This window comes from Grammomys surdaster, unplaced genomic scaffold (genome assembly GCF_004785775.1).
Source record: "Grammomys surdaster isolate TR1022 unplaced genomic scaffold, NIH_TR_1.0 322, whole genome shotgun sequence".
Taxonomy (NCBI): Eukaryota; Metazoa; Chordata; class Mammalia; order Rodentia; family Muridae; genus Grammomys; species Grammomys surdaster.
In genome coordinates this window covers 1,914,789-1,939,299 of record NW_021604741.1, presented here as the reverse complement: position 1 = coordinate 1,939,299, position 24,511 = coordinate 1,914,789, and the positions used below count along the sequence as shown (strand labels likewise).

At 36.5% G+C, this 24,511-nt stretch overlaps 2 protein-coding genes across 3 annotated transcripts in view; one reads left to right on the top strand and one right to left on the bottom strand.

The window, feature by feature from the left end:
• Parpbp (PARP1 binding protein) overlaps positions 1 to 12,329 on the top strand; it is a 39,356-nt gene extending 27,027 nt beyond the window's left edge. The window contains exons 7-10 of one of the 2 annotated variants that reach the window (XM_028778059.1): positions 1,988 to 2,166; positions 3,465 to 3,546; positions 11,433 to 11,565; positions 11,995 to 12,329. In XM_028778059.1, the coding sequence (XP_028633892.1) occupies positions 1,988 to 2,166; positions 3,465 to 3,546; positions 11,433 to 11,565; positions 11,995 to 12,329 (729 nt within the window). Of the gene's footprint in view, positions 1 to 1,987; positions 2,167 to 3,464; positions 3,547 to 11,429; positions 11,566 to 11,994 lie in introns of both variants that reach the window. The other variant, XM_028778060.1, reaches the window with a different exon arrangement.
• Positions 12,330 to 12,947: 618 nt separating this feature from the next.
• Pmch (pro-melanin concentrating hormone) lies at positions 12,948 to 14,275 on the bottom strand. The gene is made up of 3 exons (XM_028778066.1): positions 13,969 to 14,275; positions 13,444 to 13,642; positions 12,948 to 13,185 (listed from the first exon to the last, which is right to left on the bottom strand). Exons 1-3 carry the CDS (start codon positions 14,215 to 14,217, stop codon positions 13,136 to 13,138), a joined length of 498 nt encoding a protein of 165 aa, XP_028633899.1. The 5' UTR covers positions 14,218 to 14,275; the 3' UTR covers positions 12,948 to 13,135.
• Positions 14,276 to 24,511: the final 10,236 nt, after the last annotated feature.

The following is a 24,511-nucleotide window of genomic DNA, read 5'->3' as shown; positions in this document are numbered from 1 at the left end:
GTCTTCTGATGCTGGAATTACACCTTAAATGATTATGCCTGACTGTATTGTTGTATCTATTTGGTTAACAAAGGCCCTTTCATTAGGTATTACCACAGCAGGCAGTACAGGAAGGAAGACTTTTGCCTTGCCTATTTATTCATTCTTTCATCTACAGGCCTTGGCGATCATTTTTTCTAATTTTCCTGCAAAAATGTGCCTTCTTAGATTTACTTCAAAGGCATCATGGGGAAGATTCTGGGATTCTCCCCTATTTATTTCATGCCAACATTTTGAGTGACTGTGTTGGCACAAAGCATAAGGTTTTGTATGCGAGTGCAAGCCAGGAACCACCGCCATCTCAGATGCTCAGTGCCAGCCTCCCATCTACAGGCATCAGAATCCTGACACAAACCACCTGCTGTTAGTTTTGTGTTTCCCACTAAATCACAAATGTTGAAAATCCAGTCAAATGATATTCAGCGAAGGTACTGTTAGCAATGTGGCATGTGCTGACACTGCTATATGAACTATGTGGTAAGTACCAGATCATGGTAAGCTCCTGGTTTTACTTTGAGTAGCGCTGTACATTACATCTGGTGGCCTGAGCTGCCAAATAGAGAAAAGAAGCCAAATGATGAATCTTGAAGGGACTGGCACAGGTGCCACCCGAAAGGTTATCTCTGATATTTAGGCAGTGTCCCTCACCCCAAATGGAAGGACACTGTCACTACTTTCCTTTTGCCAGTGAGTATGTCATAAACATAGACAAGGTAAGCATCTCCTCAGAGTCCTGCAGTGGACATAATTAGTGGGATATTTCAAACCTAACAAAAATGCCCATATATGTTCATATGAACCTGTATGTAATTTTGCATTGGCAGATTACCTATCACATTCATTTATTCTGTCTAATTACTACATTTTCCAGCTCTTCCTTTTTAATCCATCTTCTTTGTCTCTAGTTCAGGCTATTTCATTTCAAAACTAATTTATTGTATTCTTCTAGTCTGCTGTAGCCATGCCCATATTTGACAAATTTTACCCTAAAATATATTTTACATGTTGCTATTGTTGATTTTTCTAAAGTATAATTAAGATTATTGTACTTGTTTAATAAAGCAAGATGTTTTACCTTTGTAGCAGGCTGAGCCATAACATCAGTGCATGACATGCAGGGTTCCTTCAGACTCCTTCACTGGAACTCTCTCTCACCTAGAGACCTAGACTTCTCCTCCTACCTCACCTCTGAGCTCCTCTCTCTCTGTGACTCCTCCCCGAGGCTGTCCTTCACTCCATACAGCATTGACCATTGTCTTTTAGGTGCTTGCACCACAGTGTATGTCCACCTTGGAAATATCACAGCACTGTAATGAAACTTTGTGATGAAGGTACCTCTTAGAAGGTACTGGTTTTCACCTTTGAAGCTTTAGTTTCTTAAAATAATGCTTAGAGCATAGAATAATCATGTATTTCCATTTGATTAAATCTTTTCATTTTGCCTTGTTGAGACCGGGTCTCATTATAAGCCAGGCTGATCTTCAAACTTATGTAACTGAAACTAGTCTCAAACTCATGCCTCCGCCTCCCCAGTGAGGGACATAGGCATGTACTACCACTTCTGGCTCTTAACCATGTCTGAGTTTGTTTTGGGTTGCCAGAACTCCAGCCCCCTTTTGTATAAGAGAAAAAGTACACAGAGATTTAGAGGTAAAGTCATGGGGTTGAGGCCTAACTAGATAGTGATTAGATTTTTCTATCTTAAAGACTAATGTCCCTCACATCAGAAACAAATGCCTTCCTTTGATGATATTCTTATATGTCTAAAAATTGGTATAGTGTGGCTTAAAGGAAAAATGTCTGCATATCTTATATCCACTTTTTCTAGCTGATTTTCTGTGATTTCAGCAATAAATGAAGAAGCGTGCCATTTGAAATAGAAATGTGTGGCTGACTTATCTATCTGGTGTGGTTATTATGTATACTTTAAAATTAATTTTTGTTTTAGCCAAAATCTTTTGCCATAAACCATGATACCGCATACTGTGGCAGAGATGCTGTGAAGATTTTACTGGTTCTTTTGGATGAAGACGCAGCCCGTGCTCCTACCAGAAATAAAGCCGAGCTTTTATACAATGAAGGAAGTACAGTTCCTCACGGTGGAACGTCGATTCTTACACTCTTTAAGTACGTAATATGGAAGCTATGTGTGAAGGCACTAACTTGACTTTTTTTTTTAAATAGAAAGTACCTTGTTGATTATCAGAGGAACTTATACTTATGGTAGGAAACTTGAAAGTGACTGTGGAGTATGGTAAAGGCAAACAAAAGCTAAAGGAAGATTGGGCACTTCACTGTAGCCCAGTTATAGTTACAATGTAGCATTTAAGAGTGTTTTCAGTATATTGCTATAAAAATATTTATTTGTTTTGGTGTACGTCAGAACTTTGTTAAATCACAGCCCTTAAAGCAATTCTTTTTTAGTAGTGTTCCTGATGTCTAGTGAAGACTTGAGGCTTGAGAGTAATTTTAAAATATGCCAAAGAGAGCTCAATTAACAAGTAGCAAAGACTTCTCCCAAACGTGGAGTCATTCTTTATTGACCACTATTCTGTGTAATCACAGGATGAGGCATACACACCATATTTATAGCAGGGTTGGCATTTGTTAGCTTCCTTGCTAAGTGAATGTTGATGTTATATAAAGACCTTGACACTGCCTTGGCATTGCTCCAGCAGCCGTAAGTACCATAGGCGGATACAGACTGCAGTTATACAACAGGCCTGCTGTGAGGAGATAGCAGCAGAGGTGGCACAGTGGGTTCTGGTGAGAACCTTACCTCCTTAGAGGATGCCATCTTGTTTTGTTTTGCTTTCCTTACATGATCGTTTTAATGTGTGCACGTTTTCTCTCTTGTCCCTTTCTTACCAGGCATGTGTTCTATCCAATTGAGAAGTTACCCTTGGAGATCCTTTAACTGGAGTTGTCTCTTCCATTTGTGTACAGTCACATTTAATGGTTAAATACAATCACATGGCAGGTTTTTTTCTCCTGTAAATATGCTTTTGAGAGTAGGGAGAAAATTAGTTTAAAAGCTTCTCTGGCTTATGAGTGTCATAGTTTATTTGAGTTGCTACCAAAATGTATTTTGGACTGGGTAACTTTCAAATAACAAATTAATTTCTCATAGTTCTGTAGGCTAGAAACTCAAGATCACAGTGTCAACAGGCTGATTGTCGTTGGTAGGTGGAGGCCTGTTCGTTGTGAATTGCACTTGCCCATGCATCTTCATATGGCAGAAAATTTGAAAGGATAATGTGAGTGAGGCCCTCAAGTGCTCTCACTAATCCATCACCGACCTCAGCACCTTCTCCAGGCCTTCCCTCTGAGCCGTGTTTCAGTGGCGACTAAATGTCAATGTACATTTTGAAAGGACAGGAACATCCAAGCCCTATTAATATGCTTCATTTGTTTTCCTCCCATAGGTCTCCAACACAAGTGAAGAATACATCAGTTAAACCCCTCAGAGAGCGAATCCATAGGTCACTAGAAGCAGAGAAAAATAAGGTATATGAAAGTTCATTTTATACATAAAATGATAGCTATTGTTTTATTTTGGGAGAAATGAATATATAAAACTAGGCTGGATTTTGTAATTATGCAATTCATATAACACAAGGAGTAAATGAAAAATTAGCATTGACAGTTTGTGGAGAACAACATTGCTTTTATATAATCTTGACCTATCTGTGGCTTTTTAATTTACTGGCTCTAAAATGAAAGAAAGAAGTAAGCAGAGCTATTGTAACTGTTAGATCAGTGTGTATGAATGAGTGAAAGAAAAAATAAAGAAGCTGTGTCCTTATGTGTATGTCAGCATTTTTAACGGAATGGAGACTTGATATGCTGCCATCCTGTAACAAGACCTGACATGGTCAGCTGTAAAGGGAGAGGGCCTTCAGATCGCATCCCAAATTATCTGTACTCTTAAAGTTATCTGTAATCCTAAAAGTATTATATATTTTTAGGATTATATATTTGTATATATTATATATAATATATGTAATATGTATATATAATATATAATATAATATAATATAATATAATATAATATAATATAATATAATATATTTGTATATATTATAAATTTTAATTATATAATAGATAATATTATATATATATACACATACATACATATATATATATATATATATATATATATATATATTCCAAATTATAAATTCCGAAGGCACAATGGTAGAAGATCTTTAGTTATAGATTCAGATGAGAGAGTCTTACATTGTTCCTTAGTGGTTATCTGTTTTCATGTAACGTGAAGTAAGTTTTCGATTTTCCATTAGAACATTTGTGTCTGAAGTTGATAATGCATTTATTCAAACATCTAAATTGTTTTTGGTTTTATGTTTTAATGGAATGTATTCAGTAGTTTCTATATATTGGGCATATATGTTGTAAGTTAGTAAGTATTATTAAAAGTTTATATAAAAATTATACTTATCTTTAAATTATTAAATAATTTTCATCTTGCTACAACAGAAAAAAATAACTTTTTTGTATTTTTTGTATTATTCTTTTGTATTTCTTTTAAAAAATTTTTTTGTTTGTTTGTTTGTTTTTTTGTTGTTTTTGTTGAGACAGGGTTTCTCTGTGTAGCCCTGGCTGTCCTGGAACTCACTCTGTAGACCAGGCTGGCCTCAAACTCAGAAATACTCCTGCCTCTGCCTCCCAAGTGCTGGGATTAAAGGCGTGCGCCACTACTGCCGGCTCTTTTATTTTTTAAATATATATATTCCTTTTTCTCTTTAAAATTCATGACCTCTTTATTGTTAATTGTTATGTTTTTATATGTTATGTTGTTAATTATTTTATGATACACACACACACACACACACACACACAATTCTAACCTGTTTAGTCTCTATACTATTACTTGCTTGTATTTACTTTCATGGTTGATCATTTGATATTGGTGTACTTTTCCCTGGGGAAGACTATCCTCCTTACTTTCAGCATTCCCAAGTTGCTTGTAGTTCTCTATGTAGGTTGAGGCCTCTTGAGATTCCCCTCCCCACGTCCCTCACTGCCCTCATGTATGTTATTAGCATGTGCAGGTCATGTTTAGGCAGTCGTGCTGGTCTAATATTCTTAAGAGACACAATCTTAAGACAGAAGCACAACAAATCCTCTGGTTCCCCAGCTTCAAAAATTCTTTCTGCCCTGTCTTCTCCATTGACCTCAGAGTCTTAGGTGCTGGAGTTGTGTTGTAGATTTATCCCCTGGGATTGGGCTCCACAACTCTCTGTTTTGATTGGTTATGGTTTTCTATAGTGGTTTCCATCTGTCACAAAGAAGTAGTTTCCTTGGTAAGTGATGAGGAGTGCACTTACCTGTGGGTGTAAGGACAAATATTTAGAATGTAGTTTGGTTTTGTGCATTTTTAGAAATTCTCAAGAGTCAGCTAATTACTATAAAATGAAAACAAATGCATGTGTGCTAGAGAAATAGAAAAGATCATCTAATTTAGTATTATTTGCACAGATAGAAACACATTTTAGAAGGATGGTGTCTACTATTACAATGACTGTGCAGTATCTTATGTCACTTGGCAAAGTGTGAATTAAACTGGCATTGCTTTGGCAGCCTCATCTACACAGGTCTGAAACTAAAAGACAGTAAAGAATTACTATTCGTAATCATACTTTATAGTAAATAGCCTTTGGAAAAGCAAAATATGAAATCTTTCAATTTAACCAGACATATAGCTGAAGCACAGCCAGGTAGAGTGCTGGAAATAATAAGAAATATTGCCCATATTAACTCTTAGAGTGTTGATGAAATAGTATTCAACCACTTATTGCTATATTTTTCTGTTACTTTTTCTCTATTGGTATAGAGTTGTGGTGAAGTTTTTTGTATGTTTTCTTTTTCTTTGTTATGGAAGTTATATGTGGTCTACATTTGAACTACTTCAAGCATTTTAGAAGAAAAAAATATTAGAGAATTTACAGCTAGATCTTCACCTTTCATTTCACACTGTGGTCTGTCTATTAAGAAAACTTGCATCTGATAATCCAGTAAATTCTCCTGTGAAGGAAACTGGAAGGACCTTGTTAAACCTCTGTGTTTGATATGGACAGGCCTTTGGAGGATATTTCTTCCACTTCTTTACCATTACTTTCAAACTAGTTTACAACATTTATTAAATTGTTTTTATATTTCTTATTAGAAGATTTTTAAGGGCCCATTTAATCTTCCTAACTTCTGTGTATTGTGTGTTTTAGTCCTTATGTCTTGATTTGCTGGTCCCTTGCATATCTGCCTCAACTGAAAGGGCATACATATTTTTTTCTTTAATGCTTTTTTAGCATCTCAATGAATCTGTGTCTTATATGTAGTTATCTACTTAATAATGGAAATGACCCAATTCAGAAGGTATGGGATCCTTAAGACAAGGAACAGTAGGTACAGTGAAATTTAGATGTCAGTAGTGTAAGACAGTTGCCTCTCTGTAATTGTTACCTCCCTAAACACTCCTTGTCCTGGGGTGTTAGAAAATTCTTTCTTGGATAACCAAGGTTAGCCTGGGAAAAATTGAAAGCTTATCCAAGTTAAATAATAGGTGCACTGAGATTGATTCTCAGAATCTCCTCTCTCCTGCTTCCTAACGTGAATTGCAAAGTAATTACAACTAAGAGAAACAGGGCGGAGGAGATGGTGGCTCAGTGGGTAAAATGTTCACTGTGCAGGCACAGAGACTCAGGTTCAGATTCCTAGCAACCAAGAAATAGCTGCCACAGTGGCTTGCTCCTGTGACCTTAGCTCCAGGAGAGGAGGCAGGCAGTGGTAGGGTAGAACAAGGGATTCTAGTGCTCACTGGCTATCCAGCCAAGCCAAATTGCCCATCTCTAATGTCAGCGAGAGACTCTGTCTCAGAAATTAAGGTGATGGAGTGACTGACAACAGACACCCTAGGAAAACCACCATTGACTTCCATACCAGGTCGAGTGATAGCAGCTGCATGCGTGCGCGCGCACGTGCGCGCACACACACACAAACACACACACACACCCCCACACACATACACACGAATATGCACACGTGTGCACACATGCACACACACACTCCCTAAAAGCAGTCACTGAGAACAAACAGCAAAAAGTCTTGTCATAAGTTGCAGTGCACTTCAGCATGGCCCACAGTGAGCTAATAGTTGCAGAGGTAAGAAGCTTAGCGTGATTTAACAACTTAATCTAGTTCTGGTTATCAGAGATGCAGTATGAATTTAGTCCTAGTTATCAGATACAGAGAATACAGTACTAATCTAGTCCTACTTGACAGATAACAGAGATACAGAACTATTGAGTACACTGAATTGTCCTTTGGATTCCCAAACTGGGAAGCCAAGTAAAGGCGTTTCTCTTTTCTTGTTATTTTTCAGAGAAGTGGTAGACATAGCAACTGGATAGTAAGGAGTGCGAGTGGACTCTGACATGCACGTTCTGAGAGAAGTGAAGACTCCTGGGCTCCTACTAAGTCTCATCTAAGCGGCCCTCTAATTAGAATGAAGTGTGGCCCCAAGATAAGGTAGACCTTCTGATGATATTTAGTAATAAACTCAAGAAAGGGACCCAGGAACCAGAAACTTCTTTAGACTGTTGCTTCTGGTGACCTCTGTATCTCCCCCAACCATTCCTTCGACAACAGAAAAGTGAGGGTCAGAAAATACGTGACTCTGGGGAGAAATAAGCTGCTTTCAAATAAGAGGTAACTAGAATTAAGTAGTAAGCCGCAGACTGGAGACTCCTGGTCCCAGCTAGAGTAGGTCATGGCTGAGCTCTCTTACAGTGGCATGATTAGAAAAGGCAGGTAAGTTTAGGAAAGCACATTTTAAAGGTACAGTAAAGCTACGAAGCAGAAGAGCTAAACTAAGAACCCAGCAAGAATGAGTCCTTCGAAGATCACTCTTCTTAGTGTGTTGGTGATTGCTTCCTGGTATTTGCGGGTTTGGGGATATACACTGAGGATTGCTATTGGCCACATAAAGAGCCCCAACAAAGGAAAGAAAGAGACACGTGAGTGAAGCTTTGTGTGTTTTGAGAGGCTGACTCCTCATTACCTAATATACAGCAGTATTTTTTTTTTCTACCAAGGGCACTTAAAATTCTGTCCTAATTAACCCTTATTAACTCTGGAAGTTATTTTATAGATCACATTGGTAGCAAGTAGCAGGATAAGGTTTTATATTTAGGTTCTAGAGTTGAAAGTTTGGTTCACTGCCAAAGAGTAAATGAAAGGCTCATAAAGCTATTGCTTAGGTGACCTTCTTTATTTAGCTGTGTAGTTGAATTTTCTCTGATAGCAAAAGATACTATTTTGTATATGTACAAATTCTTCAGTATCAAATAAAAGACATAAAATCTCCATTCTTTTGAAAATTGGTAATATAAGAATGAAAAGATACATTTGGAGCAACTTATTTAAGATACATAGTTAGCAGGTATCTTGAGGCTAGTTGCCCTTTCCAAGCCTGTTAATTGTGTAGTGGTAGCTTAAGACTTAATATCTTAACTCTGTTGATGCCTGCCCAGAGCTTTAACTAGAGTCAGGCTTTCCTATGTGAAGTATTGTTTTCCTCTTACTGGGAACCTCCTAATAATTTAAATTTAAAAAGAGGTGTGGCAAAGGACTTTCCCAGTGTGTGACATGACAAACCTGAAGTTTGTTGTAATTTCACTGTGGATAGCAATCTCCCCAAAGGAGAGAAATTTTGGAAGAGAATACTTCCAATCCTTTTCTCTCATACAACTTGAACATAAAATGATTTTTAACAGCCATGTATGAATCTGGACATTATTCTGAGTTGTTTGGTACTTCAAAAGCACTTTCAAGAGGAAATTGTTTTGTTTATTTGTGATTCCAACTAAAATATACAGAGAGATTTGGAAGATTTGCAACAGGAAGTAACCTTATTTCTATGTGACCATTAATCTTGTGCAGAAAAATTCTGCTTTTATGAACAAAGGAAAAGCATTCCCTTTCAAGTTTTAAATGCAAGCCAATGTAGCTTGCACTCTCTTTAATAACTGAATAAATTTAAAAATGAAGAAGTTGATTATAAAGTCTGTGTTTTGACCTACATTCTGTTATCCTTTCAGAATTGGCTTGGACCTGAGAAATCTGATCCAGCAGAACTTACATTATAGGAATATCTGCTTCATCTGTGTTATAATAGCTATCCAGTGTCTGCATTGATCTCCAGAGTGAACATGCATATCTTATATATGTCTCCGTATATACATATATATTTACATATATTCATAATCTCTATTCCTCTGCATTTTGGTGTTTGAGACAAGGGGGACTTCACACACCTTTCTCTCTCTCTCTCTCTCTCTCTCTCTCTCTCTCTCTCTCTCTCTTTCTCTCTCTCTCTCTCTCTCTCCCTCTCTCCCTCTCTCTCTCTCTTTCTTCCTCTCTCCCTCTCTTTCTCTCTCTCTCTCTCTCTTTTGGTTTTTTGAGACAGGGTCACTCTGTGGCTTTCATTATCCTAGAACTTGCTTTGTAGACCAGGCTGGCCTTGAACTCACAGAGATTTGCCTGCCTCTGCCTCCTCAGTGTTGGGATCAAAGTTGTACTGCACAGGAATGCTTGTGTGTGTGTTTGTTTTCTAACTTCTGTAATGTTAACAATTCTGTGGGATGACTATGACTCATCTCATTTATGTGTGGTCATGTTCGAGGTTGATGGCTTACTCAAGACTGTCTAGTTAATAAGGGTCTAGCAAGATGGAACAGTGGATAAAGGTGCTGGTTGTTTTTTTTTAAGTTTTTAAAGGGTTTTTTTTTTGTATTTTGACATGTGTTTATGGTTAATCATTTTTTTCTCACCTGTATCTGTCTGTCCTCATTCCTATAAGAACCCACTGTGCTGTAACTTTAGTTTTCTGAATTTTTATACTTTTTTGTGCAACCTTTTACATCTTTGTGATTAAAAACCTTCAATAGTTTTTCATGGAAAAATATGGAACATAGTTCTTTTTTTAAAAAAAAATCACAGATCTTTTATTTAAAGTCTCCATAGTTTTAACTTTTAAAAATTATTATTATTTTTACTATTATGAAAATGGTTTGATTAGTCTTAAAGATAATTTATTATTCGAAGTAAAATTGGTTTTTATGAAACTGCTGGGAAGGATGCTAGTCTCATAACCTTTAAAGTATAGTTGGTGATTTCATTGCCATTGTCTTTGCAAACATATGCGTGAATTGAAACACTGGTCTCTGACTACATAACATGTAATTACTGAATATAATATATAATTAGATTTTAATCGGTAAATACTCATAGTTGTATCAAACATAAGTATAGTTTGAAGTGTTAAAAGGATATGGCGTAGCATCTATTGATTTGGAGAAACCTCCCATAATAATGAATGGTTATAGACAATGGGAAATCGTGTCATTGATGATATTCACGTTATGTGTGTAGACTGCATTGTTCCGAAATCTTTTCCTACTTCTTTAAAAGCTCTGTAGTCTTGTATTTGCAGAATGCATTTCCAAACTGTATGTCTTCCTGTCTTACTTCATAAATGAACTTTTCCTTCTCCCTCTCCCCATGCCCTGCCCTTCAGTGTCTCAGAGTATTATCCAGGCCTTCAGCGTTGATCCTCCTACTTTATCCTCTGAGTGTTAAGACTACTGCGCTGTGTCTACACCCCACTTAAAGCTAACTTTATCTGTGTGATTTCTTCTATTTATGAGAAAGTTGAGCTTAAATTTCTTATCTCTGAGGTTAAATGCAAGGGTATATTTTGAAATTTCAACCATTAAAACTCTTTATTGCATCTTTGTAAAATGACATAGCTAAAGACTCCCTCCGGTTTTCTCAAATACATGTGTTAAGCAAGAAGACATGACTTGCCGTTGTTTATGCTCCTCTTGTTGAGCATTTGCTATCTCTCTTTTAACTTCTCGACCCTAATTTTTGTCTTAGTATTTTTCCTTCCACCAGTATCTTTAATCACGTGTCCTATCTTTCAAAGCTTTGTGCTCTTGTAAGATAGAGAACTCCCATCCTTTTATGATTGTATGAGTATGTATTATTACTTCACTTATCATAACACTCACTCCAAAGCAGCTCAAAGGAGCATGTTACAAAATTCCTAAGGAGTAAGTAATTAGAAATTTTAGAACTGTTATAAAAATATAAACTCTCTGGATAAAGCTAGTATTGCTAAATGCACTAAGAGGCTAATCATGGTAACAAGTGCATTTGAAAACTGAGACAAAATATGATTAAAAGTTCCAAGTGAGTGGTGGGACTTGTAAGGACAGTCTCCATATTGTGTGTCAATCACTAGGGAGCGTGTATAGAACTAAATGGAAAATGAGACAGAATATAATGGCATATTTTTTCTTTTTTGTTAGCAGATGAGGCAAACATTAATTAGATCCCAGTTTGCTTGTACTTATAAAGATGACTCCATAATGAGCAAGAATAAATGGAATGTTAACTCATCATCAAAGCCGTTGTCTGCCCTTCACTTGAAAAATGATGTTTCTGGTAATTGACCTTATTTGAACAATTAATTGGTTTTACTTTAGTAAAAACTCGATTATTTCTGCAGCATACTAAGAAATGTAAAGATGTGGGTCTTTAGGCCTGGATTGTTTTAGAAATTGAATCTAAGTACAGATTTATGAAAAGGAATATGATATAATATAATTTAATCTAACTAAGTAGATTTAGAAAATACTTCATAGTTTTGTCTGTTGTGTTTTTACATAGGTATTGTTCAGGATGAGAGGTGGCATAGTAAAATGAAAGTTAGTGCGGTAACTGCTACGTCTGGTGACGAATTAGTAGGATTATTATATTATAAATATGTTTTAAATGGCCTAGCCATTTTTAATGATTATTTCATATGCCTCATGATTTATAATACTAAGCATCATTCATTGTTCCTTTCCCTCTTGTCCTCCTTCATGACAGAGGGAGTACAGTCATCTATTGGAAAAGCAAGAATTGGAACAAGTTCTGAAAATGTGTGTATGGACAGAAGTAAGGATGATAAAATACCAAGAAAATCTACAAAAAGGAAGATATTGAAGAGGAAACAGCTGGATTTAGACAGTGAGAATATTCACTGTGTTCATGGAAATGAACTGTACCAACATAAGAATGTTAAGATCCCTAAAGTGCCCAGTGGCTCCCACAGTGGAGCTGGTGGTGGCAAACTAGCCCAAGGAGCAAAAGGCATTAGATGTACTGCCAAGGACAAATTGATTCCTGGCCAGACCAAGTTGACACAGTTTTTTATGCTATGATTTTGTCATCTATGTGCTTTAGATTTAGGTATATATGAGACCATTCACCAAAGAAAGCTCTGAGCTAACTCTTTAACTCCTAAGAATTAATTTTTTGTTTTTTTATGAATGCTTTCACCTTTGTTTCTCAATATACCTGTGGTAACAAACAGTTCACGTGAAACATTGTTTAGTGACTTGTGTGGGTTTTATACACAGACTGGGTGGAATGAAGGATAAGAACATTTATTTAGCTCAGCTTCCAACAAATCAAAGAGGGTGCCCAGAGGGTCCTCACCCACATCTTTAATGCCCTCTATTCCTCTGGGAGGGCAATAGCTCCTTAAAAGGTAAGGAGGGAAGTAGATCTCTGTTTCTTGAGATTCAGTTGGTCATTTATAATGGTCGATTGAAGATGGTTCTCCTTCATTTTTTGGATCAGTTTCTGGATACTGGGATTTACTCCATTAAATTTAAACCTGAATGTTTGAAGGAGGCAAGTTTCAAGTTTCAAGGCTGCATAGAATGTCTTTATTACATCAGTTCCCAAGATGTTCTCTTGTGATGCTTTATTATTTTGATAAATGTATGTGAGGCTCACATATTAAACACTGTTCAAAAATACCAGCAAGTCAGAATTATGCAGAATTTTTGTGAAGTTTAATGCACAAGTCAAAGCATGTCATTTACATTATTACATATCTTAACCAATTTCTTTTTAAAACAGACATTTAGGATAATACACAGGTTATATCAACATTAAGGGCTTTCCTCTCCACTTGCAATGAATTGTTTTCTTCTGGAAGGATGTTATGGACCAACAGGTATCAGACTTGCCAACATGGTCGGTAGACTCTTCCCAGCATGCACCTGAGCACTGAAAGGAAACAAATGACTATAATTACCACACAGAATTAAGAAAAACTTATAATGAATCCGGAATAAATCAAACCACTATACTGATTTTGAAAAATTCACCATTTTGACATGGGTTGCCTACTATTTGTTAATATTTGTTATTTGTTAGAACTAAACTATGGTCTTGATTTTGTTATGGTCAGATCAGACTCAGTTAAGCTCAGAGCTCTTTTATAAAATTAATATGTAGGAATTGAATGTTTAGAAGACTACTCACTGTCAAAATCTCTCCTTCCTATGGGAAATTTAGCTGAGTTTTCTTCATCCCCAATTTCTCTCTTTTCTTGTGTGGACTCAGTATTCTGAACTCCATTCTCAGCTGGGAAGGCTACTGATCCTTTCAGAGCGAGGTAAGGTTTTACAGCCAGACTCAGTGGCAGACCGTGAGTTACGAGATTCTGTTTGGAGCCTGTGTTCTGTGAAGAGAAGATTGGTTTGTATCCCAGCTTGTCTTCTTCAGAGTAGAGCTAAAATACAGTTGTACAACATTCGTGCTAATCAATTCTAAGATGCTCTACACTATGTTCACCTCCCAACATGTGAGATACAAGATACAAAGCTTTTGGATAGGATGGGGAAATACCTGGTTAGTATGAAATTTTCCTAGTTATCGTAATGCACACAATGACTGCATGTATGCCTATGTCTAAAATTAAAATACAAAGTGTACTTCTGGGTGGTTTTTAATTATAAAAGTCATTTTCATTTCTAGTGTGATAAAAAGTGGACTACATATACTTACCTTTATGTTTTTATTGTCGTCATCATTCATGAAACCGCTCTCGTCGTTTTTGTATTGTTCCAGAGAAGGAGCAACAACTGATCGTTCCGCAGTATCTTCCTTCTGAAAGGCTTTCCCCATCCTAAATGTATTAAATACTATGTCATCTTCTAAATTCCGTATGGACTTGGAAGCTGAAAGTAAAATACCTTGAGAAAACAAAGAAAAGGCCAGCATTAACACGTAGGAAGAGAGATTCATCTTTGCCATCCTTAGTTTGAAGCTTGTGTAAAGCCAAACAAGAATGGGTTGGATGAAAAATTTCACACTCTGCCGGTGGCTAAATGATTCCTACCTTTATATACTTTTTGCCTGAATAGAGAACACTTGAAGGCTTTATCTTTTCATTTTAGAAATGACTCATCCCGCAGAGCCCCTCCTTTGTAAAGCTGCTAATACATGCATTGTTTTGGATTTAGTGGCCTGTTGTTTATTTCGTGTGTGAATTTTCTCAGAATCTGATTAAGATCTTTGAGAGGAGGCTTTCTGTGAGCAGATTATAGGCTCTTGAAAGTGGGATGTTATTAAGGAAAGACCACAGGACACCAGGCTCTCCTAGTATTACAGTTTCCTTCTGTATAATTTCTGATTAAGATATTAAAACATGTTATTTAATTCATGGATAATAAGGATAAAAATGTTATGTCCTTTTAATCCTTATTAAGTAGAAGTTATTGCTAGAAAAGAGTTTCCTTTATAAATACTTGACATGGTCTTTTGTGAGGAAAGTACATATGCTTGTCAGTATAAACAACAACAACAAAGACTGCTCTTACTTCATCTAAAACTTACCTGTCTGTGTTCTTTATCTGAGTTCCTCTGAGTGAATTTAGTAAATAGTTGATGAAGAAGTCTGAAAAGAATATTCACGGTCTCCATAAGGATTAATTTTGGAAGTTTTAGGTTTTTGCTTGATTTCTATTTATTGAGACAGGGTCTTGCTATGTAGTCCTAGCTGCCCTTAGATTTATGGCACTCCTCCAACCCCACCCTGCCAAGTGCTGCGATTATAGGTATGTGCTGTGCCACCATAGCCAGGTTAGATAACGTGTTTTTAAATTATATTTCAAAATTAATTTCTAAGATTCTAATGGATGATACATTCTCACTCATATATTCACGTGTGTGTGTGTGTATGTGTGTGTGTGTGTATGTGTTAACAAAACTGTGTTTCTAGGTATGGAATTTCTAGGGCATAGACTATGTATATGTTTGGCTTTAGAAATGCCAAATGTTTTTCAAAATAGTTGTAACCAATTTATGCTTTCATTTAACAGGGTACAAGAATCCCTATTGCCTATTGTTTGACCTTGACAATGCTAAAAAGGTTGGAATTTTAGTTGTTGCTGTTTTATATACTCTCTCCTCTTGTTCTGAGATTTGAACCTAGGGTTTGCACATGCTAGCCAGATGCTCTACTGCTGAACTGAGTCTCTAGCTCTTTTTTTTTTTTTTTTTGGTTTTAGTTTTTAGATAGTGTAATACTCTTTTCCAGTGTAGCCTTGAACTCACCCTGTAACCCACATAGGCCTTAAGTTTTCAATCCTCCTTAACATCTAGAATAGCAAGAAGTCCAGGCCTGGCTTTTGATTGTTTTTTGATAACTGATTACAAACACTCTTTATACAGTATTCTGGACAGTAGATATACATCTTGGAAATATTTTTCTTGGTTTGGGGCTTGTTATTTTAACTTGTTTGTGGTATGTTTTGGTGATCCAGTCTGCTTTATATTAATAATATATGAATTTTTCTTCATATTTGATTATTTCTAATATGTTGTTTTTAAAAAAATCTTCCCTAACTCTGCAATTATTAACATATTTCAATTTTTCTTTTTAAAATGTAAATTTGTAAATGTGTTTATTTTCACATTTATTATTTATTAATTAAATCTAAAAGATTTAGAATGTAGCAAATGGTGGTATATTTGGGCTTTTATGTTTCTGGTATCTGCATACCTCCTGGGCCATTCTGTGCCTCTTTCAGCTGATCTGCTGTACTATCTTCAGGACGCCGGGCTTCCTTGAATGTGTGGGTCGCTTTCTGAATTCTTCACCCTGCTTTCAGATCAACCACCTTATCCATTTATATTTTAACGTCTAGTGGATGAAGCCTACCAACCATCTAGTTGGCCATCCATTTCTCTTAAACAGTTCCTTGGCTATTCTTGGACAATTCTTAGTTCAAAAGCATATGGATTCTCATAGGACTTTCTCTGAAGACATGCTAGCCCAGACTCCCAGCAAGTGTTGAAATGGAGTGAGCAGACATCTTTGCAGTAGTAATGATTTTATAGAGAATAGTAACACTTTATCCTGGAGCACAGCCTTAGATCTCCTGTCTACTGTCTAAATGGCAGGAGATTCCTATTTCTGCCTCACTGACAATTTTACCTAAATTATTGGATTTTATTAATACTTAATACTTAATACTATATGTATTTTAGAAATGATCATATAATTTTCTTCAGTCTTTAGTAAGCTAATAGATTTTTTCTAGTATTGAAGTTTTCATATGCTTGTAAAACAAAATCTTTATTTATATTCAACATGTAACTATTTCAGTAATAACTTATTATCATAAATGTGATCTATAAGTTCTCTTTTTATTATTGAATTTGTCTGACTTTGACATTAGATTATAATAACTTCATAGGATGTAGTGAGGAGAGCCTATTCCTTTACTGTTGACCCATTTGAAAGTGGAATTCTCTCTGTAGGATTTAAATTTTGTTTGTTTTCTTTGGTTTTAATCTATAGATAGGAATGTAATTTTACCTTTTTTTAAATGTTCTTTGACATATGCAATTTAAATTTTATCAGATAGAAATAGTTAATGCCAAATCACTTTGAGCTACCAAAATCATAATAGACAAGTGTTTTCTGATGTCTTTGTTCTTAAGAAAGTGCTTATCTGTTTTTTGCTGTTGTTTGTTTGCTTTTAATCTTCTTAATGCCATTACTCAAGGCCCGGTTTGTTTTCTAGCATTTAAAACCTGCTTTGGAGGTGTCTGTAATCTATAGAAGTGCTTGTTAATACTAACCTTTTCCTTTTCTTCCTAGTTGCAATCTTGGAGTATAATAAAATATTAATAACTATGTATTTTGTTTTAAGTTTCCACTGAGTGAATTGTTTTGGCTAGGTGTCCTCTAAAATTGGGGCCAAATCCAAACCATTCTGACAGTTTAAAAAATTAGTTAGTGTTTTCCTTTATTTTGTTTAAACTGTTCTGGCTTCTGTCATGAGGTTTCCCATAACTATTTAATGATGGAGATAGTTTCCAATTTTTAATGATAACTTCTTTTACATCGGTTCCTCTGATGTGCAGCAGAGCATGGCAGATTTCTTTTTCACTGATGCTGAAAACAAAAGTTCCTCCAGTAGGAAGCAACTCTGAAGAAGAAAAACTATTGCCAGATGGAGTTGTATGGCTCAGGAAGCCTGTGTAAGTACTAGTTTTATCTGAAAGGAGGCTCCATTTTCTGAGGAACTTCATGCAGCATCTTTGTAAATGATTTTATCATTAAACTTCTCTCTTGTCCAGTTAGCGTACCCTTTCTATGTAATGAGTGTACATTGGCCGAGAATCATGTCTGATGACACTGATATTTTTTGCCTTTTCAGGTGATCAGTTATCCTAAAAGCCAGAAAAGCATGAACTGTGTATTCAAATAGTTTTTCCTTAGTTTATTGCTTTACAAAAATAAAGAAAAAATGGCCCATGAGTACATAATTTAGTGTTCATCTTAATAATATATAAGATGATTTTCAATAAGACAGAAAATATGAAGGTCTGTTAACCATTGGTAGACTATTGATACTGGGACCGACCGACTCTCCGTTAGCCATTCTCATTCATGGTTCGTGGTGCTTCATTGAGGTTTTAGTTCCATTTCCCAGAGAACTCATGCTGAGAAGAGTTTTATCTATCAATGTATCTTCTGTGTATAAACTTTTGCCCTGACACTTTTTATAAGGTATGTTTGTTTCCTTTTGTTAATTGAGTTGTAAGATTTAATTATTTCTCTCTCTCTCTCTCTCTCTCTCTCTCTCTCTCTCTCTCTCCTTCTCTATCTCTCTCTCTCTATCTCTCTTTCTCTCTCTCCTCCCTGTATGTGTGAGGTTATTATCTTCTTAAAAGAATTTTAATAAGCATAAAATTTTCTTTTTGATTAAACAAAAATTTTTAAATTAAGAATTGTTATTGAATTTTATTCTCTAAGAAATATTTACTTATTTCTAATACATGAAAAGGTATTCTTTCATTTCTGAAGCTTTTTTTTTAAAAATCTTACTTTTAAATCTATCATGTTTTTTATTAATTCTTACATTTTATAAGTGGTAGAACAGATAGTTCCTATCTTTTTTTTCCTTCCACATGGAGATCCAGCCATGTCATCATATTAGCTGAAAAGTGGTTTTTCCCTCTTGGATTGCTTTGCTTTGATGTCTGTATGAAGAGTTAGATCCCTAACAGTAAAGAATGGTTTGGGACTTCCTAACCCATTTGTTTATTGGTTCATGTATTCATTTAAATTTTAGTACTGTATTATCTTGATGCATAATATAAACACTTCCTAAGGGAGCAGATTTTAAGGGTTCTGGAATAGCTTTGCTATATATCAGTTTGTGTGGAGGAACTTTTATCCAGCAATATAGCTGCTTTGGCAAGGGATCACATCTAAAGACCTTCTAGATCTGTGTGATCTGGTTGGTATGACACACCTTTAATCCCTCTGTCTAAGGCACACCCTTAAATATATACCTTTAATTCCAAATAAGGAAGGCAAAATTAGTATGTAGAAGGAAGCAGCCATGTTTGAAAGTTACATCTAATTGAGGGGCAGACAAGTTGACAAATCAGAGAAAGACTTGACAGAATGGGTCAGAATCAGAGACAGGATCTGCCCAACTCTGACAAGAACAGGAATTGGGAGTCAGTTGAAGGGAGTGGAGTGGTGTTGAGTTTGTGACAGTTTGGTTGGTGGCAGTTCAGTTCATGGAGTTCACAGGGAGTTCTTTTTACAGGAACAGTTTTATAGACAGGTTGCAGAGAGAACAAGGTAGACACAGGTGAAGACTGAATGAGCCAGAGAATGAGAAGGAGCCAGAAGAATAGAACAAATTGGTAGTGTTAGTTTTAGGCCAAGCAGAGCAATTCAGTCAGAAGCTGGGATAAGCCATATTGAATCAGTCAGCTTGGAGAGGCGTTAGAGCCAGAACAGCTGAGTTGAATCAGTCAGCCAGAGTTCAGAAAGAGCTAGGAAGGGTGAGCTTATTAAGCAGTAAGCCTCCAAGACAATTATAACCGTATAAAGAGATACTTTTACAAGCTTGTCTTTATAATAATATTGAAGTTGACTAGACAATTTGTTTCTTTTTCATGATTGCTATGCATGCTAAGATTTGTTTTTTAAATCATAGATTATACTTTGGATTTACACTGGAATTAAGTTAGAAATCAATAGCAGAAAAATAATAAGTAATATGCAAGTGTTTAGAAATTGAATACCACATTTTAAAAGATGTCGTGATTTTGGACAGTAAGCATAATAAAAAATTAAAGAATAGTTTGGATTAAAGGTAAATATGACATAATTTGTGGAACCAGCTAATGTGGTTAAAAGGAAACACATGGCAGGACTTTCCTGCCCATTGTATTTTCAGTGGAGCTCTGTCATTGGATAGGGAAGAGGGAGGCAGAGCTGGGAGGTGGGAGGAGAGGAGGCAAGATGGCAGCCAATGTTCGTGTCTCTACCAGTCTCGAGTAGTTATTCATATCAAAAGGTTAGGTAGTTGGGATAACAATTCTAATTGTGTGGGCATCTTGTGGATTGAGTATTTGCTGATATAAATCTATTTGGTTAATCTTTAAGCATTAAGAGTCTTATTTCTTCTGGGTACTGGGAATTGTTATTTCTACTACATGGGGGTGACAGAGTTGGCCCAGGAGCCATTCCTAGAGTCATGGAGGCCACAGAGCTGATCAGCGGAGGCAACAGCCACGCCAAGGTCTTGTGGGTCCTGGGCTGGCACCACTGGCCAGCTGGTGCCACTGTTACTGCGGGAACTTGGAGTGGGAACATGGCAGCCAAGCCGGGAGCTAGCCGGATGGTTCCTTTTTTTCTAATACCTCCCACTACCGAAACATGCTTGTAAAATTAAAAAATAAAAAATTAGTTTGCATCTTAAGCTTTCATCTTAAGGAATTCAAAAAATAGATTCAGAAAATGAACTGCTAAACAGAATAAGACAATGCGAATTAATCATGCAATAGAAATTGAGCAAAGATTAATGCCTTTAGTGAGACTGATCAAGATGGAAAACATAAGTTACTTACATCAGGAATGCAAACGAAGCCATTACTATGATTCTTAAAGTTAATGAACAAAGATTAAAAGACCAAAGAGATGCCTCTGTCAAGTGCTTGCTTCACAAATGTGAGGAGCTGAGTTCAAGCTCCAGCACCCCTCTAAACATTAGGCATGATGACACACCCTGGTAATCCCCGCCCTGGGAAGGTGGAGACAGGAGGATCTGTAGGGCTTGCTGGCCAGCCTCTGTAGCCATATCATTGAGTTCCAGGTCCGATGAGAGACTGCATCTCAAAAACTTATAATCAAAGCACTATGGAGAGTTAGTGAAAAAGACCCTCAGCATAGAACTCAGGCCTTCAAAGGCATATATGCATACAGATGTATGTTCATACACATGTGTACATACTCATAAACCTTTGCACACAGACACAATGTAAGCACACATGTAGACACACAAATGTACACACATGTACGTGGGTACACAGAAAACCATGTACTGTGAGACCAAGATGGGAACCCTATACTTTGCAAGTTAATGGGAGAGCAAAACAGGAACAATGTACCTTGCAGAGTAATAGTTATGTTTGCAGTTAAGACAGTTGAGAATACGTTCCTGTAGGTCCTGTGCAGGTTAAGGTTTCTGTTTGTTGTTAATGAATACATTCCTGTTTGTAATAAGTTCTTGCAAGTTAAGGTTTCTATTTACATTTACACTAAACTTGCAACCCCATATATATCCTTACTCTTGTTCCTTCCCTTTCATTGGGTTTCCTAACAATGTGTAACAGCTAACTCTCTCACTCCTGTGGACACCTTATCATTTCTATAAAAGGGATCTCAAGAGGTTGACAGGGACAGGAACTGCTCTCTCAAATCCTCACTTAGCACTCTAAGGCAGTTGACCAGTCCTGTGTGCACCCCAAAATATAGGCAATTTTAATTGTACAATCATGGACTTTGTCCTATAAATCTCAGATTTAACAGCACACACACAAACAAATATGCACACACATACACACCAACATAAGCACATACCAAGAAATAACATCCAACAATGTTTTACAAATAAATGAATAATAAATTGGCAAACATTCTTCTGCATAGGGCTAGATAGTACATACACTGGGCTTTCAGATAATACATACTTTGGGTCTTTGGGCCACATGGCTATTTGAACCTGTTTCTAGCTAGGTTGTGGCTCAGCCCTTAGCATAGACCCTTAATCCCAGACACGCCCTTAGTAGTCATCTTTAATCCCAAACAAGGAAGGTAAAGTTAGTGTGTAGAAGGAAGCACACATGTTTGAAAAGTCTGAAAGTGATGTCTAATTGAGTGGCAAAGTGCCAAATCAGAGGAAGATTTGACAGAATAGTATATACCCAACTCTCAGGAGAAGAGAGACGAAAGGGAAGCTACTTAAGGGAGAGACAGACAATACGGGAGAAGAGAGTACACTCCAGGAATGCAGCAGAGTTTGTGGAGACAGTACAGTACAGTAGAAAGAGTAGAGCAGCACAGAGATGGAGAAGGAGGCAGTTTTACCAGGAGTGTTTTATAGAGACAGATTGAAGAAAGAACAAGCTAGACACCAGTAAAGACAGAATGAGCAAGAGAATGAGAAGGAGCCAGATTAGAAAAGATTGCTAGAATTAGTTGAAGACCAAGAAGAGCAATTCAGAGGCCAAAAGAAAAGCCAGATCTGAGAGAGGGGTTTGAGTTAGATCAGCTGAGTTGAATCAGCCAGCCAGAGCTCAGAAAAAACTAGGAAGGGGTAAGCATATTCAGCAGCAAGTCTCAGAGGCTAACCATTCTAGGCCTAGATTAGATTATATGGGGTGGGAAGTGGCCAGAAGCTTCCAAAACTATGCATAGTTTAGCAGACAGTGGTAGTAAGCTTCCTAGATAATTAAAACAGGGAAATAATTTACAGTTTCATTCTGTTCTTATGGTTTTCAAGTCATGCTGGTAGATTCCAGACTCTTCTGCTCCTTGGTTTTTAATGTCTATCCTCCATTTTCCTCAGTTTGCCGTGTCTGTGAATGTCAGCATGTAATGGAATGATTTTACTAGGGATGTGGGATTAGCTACATAGTTGCATAAGATCAAATCCTTGTAGCAAATCATGTATCTGTTTCTGCAGTATATGTGCATATCTATATGTATGATATAACTTCTGGCTGCATTCTGATTGATATTTATTTCAGTCCTTTTTAAAAGTCTGGCATAAACTTGGTTACCAGAACCCAAAGAGAATATTACCAGAAGAGAAAAGTATAGGTCGGCCAGTCTTTCTCATGAATAAAAATGCAAAAGTCTTCAACAAAACATTCTCATATAAATCCAGTTATATGGAGGTCATATGTCATAGCCAGATGATATTTATTTTGGGAATGTAGTTTTTAATTTCAAAATTCAAATAAAACAATTTTTAAATAAATAAATGAACATATCCATTAGAAGACACATCTAACCCTCGAAAGACTTGAGGCCCCTGGGAGTGGAGAGGCCTAGTGGGGGGAGGAGGGGATGGACATCCTCTTGGAGACAGGGGGGAGGAAGAATGGGATGAAGAACTGTGAGAGGGTGGACCACGAGTGGGGATAATGACTGGACTGTAAAAAATGATGATGATGATGATAAAAATATAATAAAAAGGACATTCATCTTGCTTCCCAATTCTTAAACATATATAGTAGAGATCAGTGAAGTGGATAAAGTTCTAAATGTACGTGATATTTGAATACCATAGTTTAAAGATAAGGATAAAGAGAAAACATTTTTAATGGAAATGAAGTCATGGGAGAACAAGTAACAAAAATGATGACTGTATGTTGAGTAGGTGAAATAGAGCACATATTATGAACCCACTGGCTTGGCTTATTGGAGATCCTGCTGCATCCTTCCCAGGGGCCTCTGGGCTATGCTATATAGTTAACAGGGAATTGTGGTCCTTTTGGCCACTCAGAATCAACAATACTTAACTGGACATGCTGGTTCTTACCTACTATCCTAGGATTCTACAGGTAGAGGCAGGAGGATCATGACTTCAGTACTAGTCTCAGCCACACATAGTGAGGTCAACCTGGTCTTAGATCTTGTTACGGTATGTTGTATCTAGTGTGATATAAACAGAAGCCAATCAAAGAGTCAGTTGTAAAGAATAGAATATACTCAAATATTAGAATTTTAAAATGATAATTTTGAGAATTCCCTTCATGCTTTTGTCACAAACCAAGATTTAAGTTACATTAAAAGTTGATGAATATGCTTAAGATAATATGCATGGCCTTTTTTTAGTTCCTCAAAAAGATGATTTTTGAATTTTGTTTTAATTCCTAGCAATTTTGGAGTCATCTGATATTTCTTCCAGAAAAACAATCTGATGATAGCTTTCAACATTGGGTTACCAACAAGGATTGTTATATTTATACATTGATTCATAATTCCAGGTTTCTTCACATTATTTACTGTAAAGCTACATTGAATCTTCATTGTTATGCATGTTAGGAATCTTAGATTTGTACTCTCATGGATGTCTTGCCCCTCAGACATTCCTACTTATTATATTTCAAACTCTAGACTCCTAAAACATTGTTACAATGTAGTGGTTTCTTCTATATAGGTTAAATGTGTGACTCATTTGTAAGACTGCATTTTTCTGTGTGTGTTAGATTGGATAGTGAAAGCATCTGGATAACTGGTATACCTGCTGTCCTTTCATCTTTTTCATGTATAGTAAATACTCTTTACTATCATTGTTGCTTTATTCACAATAATTCTTTCTCTTAACATCCCTTCATTTTGTCTAGCCATTTGTCAATTCATTCATCCATCTGTTCATCCACCTATCCACCCATCCATCCATCCACCCACCCATCCACTCATCTATCCAAATCTTAAATGTCCTTCAAGATCTTTCTTCTGGAGTTCGGATGGTGGCTCATTTCATAAAGTCTGTTCGATGCAAATATCAGGACCTCAATTTGATCTCCAGAATTCATTAAAAGAGGCAGGCAAGTGGCATATATCTATAATTCTACTACTTGAATATGTATAATAGGCAGAACTACAGGTTCAGCAAGAGAGCCTGTCCCCAAAGTAAGGTGGATAGCAATTGAAGAAGATACCTCGTGTTGACCTCTGGTCTCTAAACATGTACATTTGAACCTGCACAAACGTGTACCC